General features: G+C 36.9%; 1 protein-coding gene across 1 annotated transcript in view; it reads left to right on the forward strand.

The window, feature by feature from the left end:
* Positions 1 to 691: 691 nt before the first annotated feature.
* The window catches only part of CCP110 (centriolar coiled coil protein 110kDa), a 13,857-nt gene continuing 3,783 nt past the window's right edge, over positions 692 to 10,765 (forward strand). Inside the window, exons 1-11 of the mRNA XM_010003227.1 lie at positions 692 to 838; positions 2,180 to 2,308; positions 3,747 to 5,382; positions 6,294 to 6,418; positions 6,563 to 6,746; positions 7,394 to 7,533; positions 7,880 to 7,996; positions 8,253 to 8,354; positions 8,634 to 8,750; positions 9,210 to 9,289; positions 9,900 to 9,962. Coding sequence (XP_010001529.1) covers positions 692 to 838; positions 2,180 to 2,308; positions 3,747 to 5,382; positions 6,294 to 6,418; positions 6,563 to 6,746; positions 7,394 to 7,533; positions 7,880 to 7,996; positions 8,253 to 8,354; positions 8,634 to 8,750; positions 9,210 to 9,289; positions 9,900 to 9,962 — 2,840 coding nt within the window. The remainder of the gene's footprint in view (positions 839 to 2,179; positions 2,309 to 3,746; positions 5,383 to 6,293; positions 6,419 to 6,562; positions 6,747 to 7,393; positions 7,534 to 7,879; positions 7,997 to 8,252; positions 8,355 to 8,633; positions 8,751 to 9,209; positions 9,290 to 9,899; positions 9,963 to 10,765) is intronic.

Raw genomic sequence — 10,765 nt, forward strand, 5'->3', positions numbered from 1 at the left:
GCGGCGGGAACCAGCCCGAGGGGGAGTCCGAGGGGAACAAAAGCGTTGACAGGCCTCGGCAGGTGGTGCTCGGCTCCGAATTACTGCTCCGGTAGGGAATGGGCGCTGTGAGATATGTAGGGTTTTTTCAGGAAACAAGGCTGTAATTTGTGGGGTTTTTTTCGGTGGAAGTGTTGGTGTCTGTTCATACCGAGGTGATGGAGGAGGCACATGGGAGTGAGACACAAATTCCTGTCCATGCCCTAAATAAAAAGGCTGATCTTGCTTTAATACCAGCTTAATGATTATTATTATTTTTTTAATTTGGCTGCTATTTTATTTATTGGAATTTTTCACAGTTGATAGAATCTGATAGTCATGAGAGACCTTAAAGGTTTAGCCTTTGATGGAAATTGTTAAGATTATCTGTAGCATGTGTAGTTTTGTTTATCCTGATGGTCCCAATGCTTGTTTTTGTTTCAGTTCACCTGTGATCATCCTTTTTTGCTTATATATTTTATTTTTATGTGGGGGAAACGAGAGCTTTGCAGCTTTTGTTAATGGTAGGAAGAAGAGAAATTTCAGTAAGTTTTCTGTATGTATAAATTGTTTCCCAGAATACAGTGATAAGGAATTAGTTGTGATGTTTTCCCATCATAGCCTTGGATGTAGATGAAAGAATAATGTTATTTTTCTTTGCAGCTGACTTAACATGAAGATGGAGGACTATGAAATATTCTGTAAGAAGCATCTTTCCAGACTCCAAGAAGAGGCAATAAAAAGAGAAACCTTTTTCACTGTTCAGCACAAAAATATCTCTCTCATTCAATTCCATGGAGTTCCTGTGCTTTCCCCTCTGGTAAGGCCTTTTAAAAAAAATTTTTCTTTTCTTCCCTGGTGTGCTTACTGTGCTGTTGGCACTAGCTTTGATGTCCACATGTAATGATTCTGCTGAAGGTACAGCTCTCTGTGAGGTTTCATCTGGCCTGCTTCTTAGTATGTTGTAAGCATTCCTAGCTTTCATTTTACAAAGTAAAAGGGTAAAATGTACTTCTTTCACATTGACTACATTTGCTTTCATTTCTTGAAATTTGTTGTCTTCACAAAGGGAGTAAAAATGTGGTATTAAGTTAATGTTATTGTTGGGCTCATCTTTATGTAAAATCATATTGCCATTCCAAGTATTGACCATGAGTTTGTTTAAAAGTGTCAAAGCAAAAAGTGCAGATAGGAAATACTGAGATAGTTAAAAAGCTTTTAAGAAAATTCCTTTTTCCCATGTGTCTGTAGTGTCACAGACTGGTCAATTATGTTAAGTCATTCTATGCTAAATGCAAAGGGAGCCAAGCAAAAGACTGTTTGTAGCTTGTGCACTAATGCAGCTGATTTCCTTGTTCCAGTGACAGGAAGTATGAGTGGAGAGACTCAAACAATCATCTCCAAAAATCGTGATACAGTCAGACATTGGAGACTAAATTATATTTTCTAATAATTTACAAATGGGTGGGTATTTTAAGGTTTCATAGAAGAATGCATAATTTGACTTGAGACTACTTAATTTTGTAGAACTTTTTGAAACCATTTTTTACAGGTCTAGTTTTGTAGATCTGTTTTTTACTTTTATCCAAACTACATATTCTAAAATAGAGACTTAGGAGATTTTCAGATTCTGATAGTTGAAAGGATCCAGAATACTGCTTGCATACACTTCTTTGTTGTGAAATTCATCTCTGGTTCAAGAGGGCAGATGTGAGCTAGTGCTTCATAGAGCTTCAGAGTTTGAGTATGAGCAGGAAGATGGGTCACAGAGTGCTCTACAGGATGCTCTACAGAGGCTCTAAGCCTCTCATCTCCGTAGAGGACTAGGAAAGACCCGTCCTGCAGTCTGAGTCAGGTGTCATTTGAAGCTGGTACTGTAGCATGTAATATTCATGCAATTTTTAAAATAAACCACCTGTTACATTCATGTTTATTTGCATGTGTGCCAAGAAGGCATTTTGTGCATCTTCAATTAAAACAAAAAAGTGTAACTGGTTAAAAAGAAGCTGGAATTCAATATGCGCACTAAGTCTCAACTTAGATGACTGTTGGTCTTCTATTGTTTTGTTCTGCTGTTTTTCTTTCTAGCTTATTTCTGTCATTCTGCATTGAAAGTTGCATTTAGTGATACAAACCATGTTTCTTTCCCTCTGTTTTGCAGCTTAGCCTTGAAAAGAAAAAGGAAATACAGCAGTACAAACAGAAAGCACTGGACCTAGAGACATGGAGACAGAACTCCCGGAAAAGAGCTTTATTGGAACGTGTTCAGGAGATTCTAGAAAATGTTCAGGTAGTGTTATTCCAGAGAGTTACTCTCATAACTTTACAGAAGACCTCTGCCTGTAGATGTTTTGAGAAAGTGCTGGCGTTCCTGTGTTCGCCAATATAAACATGAAATTAATAGCAGTTAACATCCCAAAACCAGGGCTTCTAGGACTTCATGCTATGTAACCTGATAATTGATTGTTTAGTGATTATATCTCTGTTCATTGTAATGCATGGGACTTGCTTTTCACTGCTTGCTTGGTATATGCAGAAGACAGCCCACACCAGAGAAGTGACAGTTGCTTTTGTGTTTGAAACAACTAGATTGTTGTTTCAGTTCAATAAATTAACAAAACTCTCAGTGTTAGAGCAACTAGCTTTATTTCTAAGCTTATATTTAAATCAGAAAATAATCTATATTCCAGCTTGCAGCATCAAAATTACCTTTGCATCAACTAGTAATTCAGTTGTGTGCTTTGTAATTTCACTGCAACTATTTTGTTTTCTTTGCTACTTCAGTGATGAATTTAGTAGAGGTTTGGATTGAAAAGAATATTAAATACACCTTATCAAGTGCTATTACTTCTCTTTCAAACAGTTGTAATATAGCTTTTACATTAACTTGTTGCTTAAACAAGTACAGTTAACACTGCCTTTGTTTAGTCACTAAGGTGTCAAACAAAACATACTAGTTTGCGTTGTTTACTGGAGTGTGTATGGCAACGGTTTTCTGGCTTGGAATGTGAAGAGCAAACCAGGAACATAACATTCCATACAAAAATAAGTTGTTTTGTTTTGTTTTTATTTATTTTTTAAAGGTATCCCTTTGATAATTGAGTTGCAACACACAGGATAATTTTAGTGTGAAAATCCTTTTAAACAAATGCTGGCTAGAAGTAGCATTTAATTCTTACTGAAATGGAGTTGATTTTTCAAGTACTTGAAAAAATGAAAACTCGTATTTAGTTGTCTCTGGATTAGTAAAGAAGCAAACAAATTCTTTTACATTTCCACTATTTTTGTTAAGAATTTTGTTGGTTCTTAAGTTTTCTGTAGGTTAGTCTATATTTCGTGCTGAAAATTTTCAGTGGCATTTCTTATTTTATATAAATATGTCTTTATATTGTAAGAGGAATCTTGCAAAGCATTTTGAAGCCATAGAATTAATAAAATTAATTAAAAATATATTATTTTAGTATATCAAAACTATGGGGGGGAAGCATCTTTGCATTCAGATACTTGGTATTAATGAAAATGCTGAGTGGACCATTTAAAAAATTTGCATTTTAATTGTAATAACCTCTTTCTTGTGGCAAGAGCTCTGTATTGTAAGTAATTCATAGGAAATTGGTAACAGTCAATTGGAGATTTCCTACTGGTTTTAAGATGGTAACATTGTTTTTTAAATGAGGAAAAGCTTGCAGGAATCTGAGGAGATTTCAATTTTCAATTTTTATTTGCAGCTCAGGAAAGGACCTAGTGTGACTAATGTGGACACAGGAGAGGCTGAGAAAACTTGCCCTAATTCAGATTCAAAAGCTTCAACTGACTTCTCAGCTCTGTCAGATGCAAATTTGCTGTGTTCTCCTGAAAGGAATGGTCCCACAGAGATTGAAAAGACAGCAGAACTGACACCAGCAGATACTACTGGTCAGGTGACATCAAATGTGACAGAAGTAGCTAAAGCAGCAGAAGAAAATGTTTTTTCAAAGCAAAGTGAGAGTCTCTTCTCAAAAGAAGTACCTTGTCCAAGGGCTGCATCTTCTCTTCATAATAAGCTTGCATCATCCCATGCTTTGCAAAAGCAAGAGGGACTAGGAGTGCAACTGTCAGATGAAGAAGTACAAGATCCATACATTGTGAGTCTTCAGAACCTGATGAAGAAATCTAGGGAGTGCACAGAGCAAACCAAGCGTAGCTCAAAAAGTAATTCGAAGAGGAGTATGAGTGAAAGTCATTCAGATAAAGAAAATGATGGTGTTAAACCAACTGATTCTGTCAAAGAAAGAGCAAAGTTTACAGGCAGAAGTTGCTCTGCTCTGACACTTGATAAACCCAGTCTTAATAAAACAAACACCCTTCTCCAAGGTGCCTCTACTCACACAAATAACACCAGTATTTCAACGTTATCCAGTTTTTCTAAAGTGGACATACCTATGAGAGTTGGAACACCCCCACTGGTGGATTCAGATTCGGATGAAGAATTGAAAAAGACTTGTCTGTTTGACCATGACAGTAGCATTGTCAGGAGCCTCACAGGCTCTTATGCCAAGTTGCCAAGCCCAGAGCCAAGCATGAGCCCTAAAATGCACCGCAGGCGCCCAAGACCTTTATCAATGGGACACATTATTATAAATAACCCTGTGAACGCTTATGAGTTAAGTCCTAAAGGCAAGGGTAGAACCATGGATTTAATCATGCAAGATATTGCTGACAAACATAATGTTTCTGAATCGGTGCCAAAGTTCATGGTGGACTTCAGTATGTTTTGCCCTGGCAGGGTTCCTGGTGTCAACAGGAGTTCTTCAGGCCCTTGCCATGGGCTGGGGGTTGGCAAACCAAATCAACATTCCTTTGGGCACTTGGAGAGCCAAGGAACCTTGTCAGCTACAGTGGAAGGACAGGTAGTGACAGACAGCAGAGGGACATACAAAGTAGAGAGTAGTACTAATATTGTAGCTCCAAAATTGAATGAGCCATTTGCCATCAGTCAGTCTGCAGCAGCACAGAAGCTTCTAGCTATGAATGAAACCAAACCGTCCGGTTTGCTAGAAAATACTACATGTAATTCTCCAGTAGAACTCAATAAATCTTATGATGTAGAAAACCCATCCCCTCTGTTAATGCAGAGCAAGAATATGCAACAGCAGATGGACACTCCGAGTATTTCGCCAGCAAACGAGCAGTTTCTAGAAAATAGTTTTGAGAAGGTAAAACGTAGGCTTGATTTGGACACCGACAACTGCCAAAAAGAAAACAGTCCCTGTAATCCAGCAGCTGGAATGGAAGAACAAGAAAAGCAGTGGTTGCAAGAACAGAAATATCCTGTGGGATCAGTTTACATTACCAAGAATGTAGCCCCTGATAGTATGGCAAAAGGTAAAAGATTTCCTATAGTTGAGGGTTTTTCTTAAACTTACTTCTCAGTTTATAAATTAGTCATTGGTGTTTCTAAGTATGTGTATATATCAAAAGGCTAAAAAAATACCCTTTTTCAGTAACCTCATTATTTCTGTAATTTTGAATAAATGACAAATTCAGAAATTTGATTTGCTACTTGAGCCATTTTAACTACTACAGAATGGAGTAATTGCTGTCTTAGGAGTTGCTTGGGGTCAAAAGTTGTGTAACAGTTATTGGTAACAAATACTTGTTTAATCAATTTATGAGGAAAACAGCAGCTCAAACATTGTATATCAGCTGTTTATCAGAATTCTGTATTTATTCTCAAGAGTATAATTTGACAGCACAAATACTAATTTCCCATTTGAATGTAGAAATTGGAATTTACTAAGAAAATTATGTATTATTCCATGAGGTCTAAATAAGACTAATGAAAGAAAAGATAACCTGTAAATTGAAAGAAAATACTTTTTAATGGGTTGCAAATCATTATATAGGTATTTTCTTTGAATTCAAGAATTTGTTACACCTGTATCTGTCTCTACCAAATCAAACTGAAGTGACAGGGATAATTTTAATTCACTCAAGCAAGTGTAGGAATATTATTCTTAGAGCTACATTTTGTGTGTCCTTATTTTAGTATAGGCTCAGTTGGTGTTACTGCTGTTCCATTCATGTGCTTATCCCACAAATATGAAAATGCAAATACTTTAAAGGATAGTAGGAGCTGATGTGGTTCTTTGCAATACATAATGGAAATGTGGTATCAAAGATACATTGTGCTTTTTTACTGATAATGCAAAGTATTCCTGTTAAAAGCATGCATGTCTGTTGCAAAGATCACAGACATTATTTAATATGTTGTTCTTTGCAATGTATCTTCTCAGAAGATATTTTTAAAACTAAAATGTTGGCCTTTGAAGAAATGAGGAAGAGACTTGAAGAACAGCATGCACAACAATTGTCAATTCTGATAGCTGAACAAGAGAGAGAACAGGAGAAATTGCAGAAGGTAAGGTAAAAAGAGGAAAAATTCCATGCAAAGGGCACGTGTGCTGTATTGCAGTTTGTCAGGAAGCAGTTGGTTTTCAAATGTGTATTCTCTTGCTTTCCAGAGCTAGAAAAATATTTTCATAGTTGTTTCTTTCTTTTGCAGGAACTGGAAGAGCAGGAGAGAAAGCTGAAAGGAAAGAAGGTCACTACAATGGAAATAGAAATTTCCAAAGTGAATATTAACAGTAGGATGGAGTTGGAGTGGAGGAAAAAAAGCAAAAGTGGCCTCCTGGGAAGTGTGCAGGCTGAGCTGGAGACAGTCCCTAATGCAAACTCTACCAACATTGGTAAAGCGGAAAGGGTAGAATGTAGATTTGTTGCTGTGATGGATTTTGCTTTACAGTGCTTGCCCAGACCAGCTGCCCCCCTGGGCCACATGTTGGTCAGCATATGCAGACAGCTGCTGCCTTCAGCTGTTGGCAACATATGTGAAACCAATTCTGTGTTGCATCTGTCAAGCTGGCATTTAGCACCTTTTCAGCTGTCTTTGCATGGCTCCATGTATTGCATTTATATGTAATTGTTTTAGGGCATATTTGAGGAAAACAAGCTACAAATAAACTTATTTGATCAAGGATGAGGAGATGGGTTTGCATCGTGACAGGGAAGGTTCATCCTGATGCCAGGTGGCTGCCAAGCAGTGGGCCAGGTGTTCTCCTTTGTATGGGAGGATTAGAGGGGTCTTGACTGCAAGGAAGTACAGCTGGAGCCAGTGGAACACCTCTCACCTGTTCTAGAACATCATGAAATGTTTTGGTTTGTCTTCTGTTTAGCAAATTTTGCTAGGAAATGAAGGAAATATTCAGATTGCCTCTTGCCTATAACTGACCTTATAATCAAAGCTACTACCTCTGAGCTGAGTGTGTACACACATATAGTCACTTGTTTGTGGTTAAAAATGTGTGTTGAACTGTATATTCTGCTTTGCTTGCAGGTTTTGCTCACACTACAACACCTAACACCTTTGCTTCAACAAGTGAAACTTCATTCTTTCTCTGGGGACCAACAGGTAGTGGAGTTATAAAAACCTCAGTATCTAAGCCGAGTAACAGGATCATACCTAGGTGGACTCAGGTAAGGACAAAAAAGATTTATTTATAGCTTAAAAAGTTCTCTAGTTTTTGAGAAACAATGATAACTTTATTATACCTGTAGGGTAGTAAATCTCACAGAAAAGTTCAGTATCCCTTCCTGTAGCAATGTTGATTACACAAGAGGAACTGTATTGGATATTCTTCTCATTGTTCATCTATGCAAAATAATCATATAACAATATATTACTTCTGCTAAGTTAATAAACTTTAGCAACAGCTTGTTTCTGACTTGAAAGCCTGTGTCACATGATTGATGTTATTTGAGAAACAATTTATAATTCTTGCTTTCTTATTGGATGTTGAGAAAACACTTCTTTTCTTTTAAGGTTTTCAATCCAGAGATCCAAATGAAATTTGATAAGATCACTGCTGTGGCAAAGGGGTTTCTCACTCGTAGACTCCTGCAGACAGAAAAACTGAAACATCTGAAGCAAACTGTAAAAGTAAGATGGGCAGTTTTGTTTCATGCAGCTTCTTCTGTTTGTTCCTGTCTTCAGTTGACAGATGAAATCATGCATGTTCTGCTTTCAGAAGAATTTGGGAATGTCTATCACGTGAACATGTTGGAGTGTTGCATGTCTTAGTGTCCTAAGGTCCAAGTCAAATAAAGAAAAAATGTCCTTACACATACAGTTTGTAATTATGCTTTGCTGTGAAGGATTATGTTTGTGCTTGACTCTGTTTTCCTGTCTTTCCCAGGATACCATGGAGTTCATTAAAAATTTTCAGTCTGAAGCCCCACTAAAGAGAGGAAGTGTTTCAGCACAAGATGTATCCCTTCATGAACGAGTAATGGCTCAGGTGACATAATTTTAACCTTTATTTCTTTTTTTCTTTCCTAGCTATTCCACTTTTGTAATATAAATACCTAAAATATTCGTAGTGATTTTGTTCAAAGTAAAAGGTTTAAACTATGGCCATGGAGAGAAGATTCTGTTTTTATCCTGACACAGAAGAGAGTTCAAAATTATCTTTTTAAGTGTTTTGCTTAGGTTGAAAGCAAGAAGAGCTTGATGATCAAAACCCATGGGAATGTTCACTTGGTTGATACTTTATTAAAACTTTAATTATTCTCCCCAGCTACGAGCTGCCCTCTATGACATCCATGACATTTTTTTTGCCATGGAAGCATCAGAAAGAATGAACATTCTGCGTCACGACCGTGAAGTTCGTAAAGAGAAGATGCTCAGGCAAATGGTGTGTTATGCTCAAGAGAATGTGAAGTGTTTTAAGACTTTTAAGTACTGAATCATTTTGCTTTTAAGATTGTTTAATTACTCTTCTGTAGGTAACTTTGTCCAAATAAAAGTCACTCTACTGTAGTAGGAGATTAGTATGTTCACATTTTTAAAGTTTAGGTGCATGAAAACTAGAATGAAAACCATGGTGAAGGTAATAACAAAAAGTTCAAACTTTAGAAAAGCATTTGTTACAGCACACAAACATTTTAAATTTGATAATATAAGGAAGATCCTTTATTTTTTAAAAAGAGGAAACCCTTGAATTTAGCCTGAATATGAACTTAGTACTGAAAACACTGTTGGTTTTGTGTTTGGTTTTTTTGTGTTTTTTTTCCAATTTTATTGCTTTTAAGTAGCTCAGACCAAATTAAGTTCAATAAAAGCAGTAACAAGTTGCTTCTTTTGCTTTTTTTAGGATAAAGTAAAGAGCCCAAGAGAGAAACTGACACTTTCAACAGCTACACAGAAATCTCTGGACAGGAAGAAGTACATGAAGTATGTGTGGTTCTCCCTCTGTGGTGGTGGGGGGGGCGCAGGGTGAAAGAGAAGTAGGAGGCATTGGAAATGGTAAAAAGAAGCTTTGGGGGTAAAACATTCTTGCAAATTAACATCTCACCTACGAAGAATGAATAAAAAACTGTTCAGGTGTGTGGTGTCTTACCAAGAACAGTTTGCTCTTACTTTTAAGAGACTTCTTGTTTATATGGGAGACAAATGTTTGTTCCAAGTTGTGCAGTTATACTCTATTTCAGTGGTGAGCAAAATGATCCTTGTGCACTTAGCTTATTGTTGATTATTATAAACCGTAAGAAATAACCCAAGTTATTTTATCAGTGTTTCTAAAGTGCTCAGCAATAGCAATACTTGGTAGAGTATCTCTGGGAAAGGTTTTTTTTTGGGGGGGGCAGTAGCAGGCATTATCCTGCAACAGAGTGAACTCAACAGTTATTACATTGCTCATGAGTCAAAAGAGATGATAATCTGTAGTACTGCTCTAGGAGTATGAGATGTAAATCCTGATGTAGGTTTTCTCTTAAAGTTTCTGGTTAAGACCTAGGTGATGATTTTATAATTTAAATATGTTTCAATACTTTTGTTTCTCTAGGGCTTCAGAAATGGGAATGCCAAGTAAAAAAATAGTCATAAAACAAAAAACTCCTGAAAGCCGGTGAGTGAAGATTATTTGTGTAAGGATGCTTTTAGAGCACTGCCTCATAATGATAGATTCTTTGATCTGCATTGCTGGTTTGCCATCAGTCAGCTCAATTCCTACCATTATTATTACAGGCAGCAATGAAACCTGATTTAGCATGGTCTGAGAAAGGGGTTTATTAGTTCATTAGAAGTTAGAAAATATTTACTTTCTTCAGAGTCAGTTCTGAAATTTTATGGTCAGGAATTATTTATTCATGGCTTTAAATCTCTGCTCAGGTTCAAGCTTTTTCTCTTGGATAGACTGCTAGTATCTCTTAAGCTTCAGTCTGACACTACTACTTTTCTTAATACCCTTTCCTTTGCAGTGTAAACATTTGTATGCTTCTCTCTAGAAAGCTGTCAGAAAATAAGTGGCTTTCTGTTGTGAGGAGAAGTTCTTGCTTCTAGTTTATGTGATTGTTTGCTTGCATCACAGAAATGATGGTGTTTGATACTTGCTGTTCACTGTTCAGGAGGACAGCAGCCCCTGACTTAAGAGGCCTGTCTGCACCTTTTTCTAGCATGAAAAGTCAGAAACCTGGCATCCCTAAAACCAACTTTTTATCCCATGCTTACCCAAAAGCTTTGTAGACATGCTGTCTACTGATACAGTCCAGTCTTCAGTGACTAGTTCAAGTGGTTAAATCCTGTTTTCCTCCATGTCCTTATCAATGACTGGGAATCCAAGGCACTATTGAGAGAGTTTTATCTGTGTGCTTTTTTTGTTTCTTTTTTTTTTTTTTAATAGTGAAAGCAGTAATCCTATTCTGGAATTGT

Source organism: Chaetura pelagica, unplaced genomic scaffold (assembly GCF_000747805.2).
Source record: "Chaetura pelagica isolate M959 unplaced genomic scaffold, ChaPel_1.0 scaffold138, whole genome shotgun sequence".
In the NCBI taxonomy this organism is placed as follows: Eukaryota; Metazoa; Chordata; class Aves; order Apodiformes; family Apodidae; genus Chaetura; species Chaetura pelagica.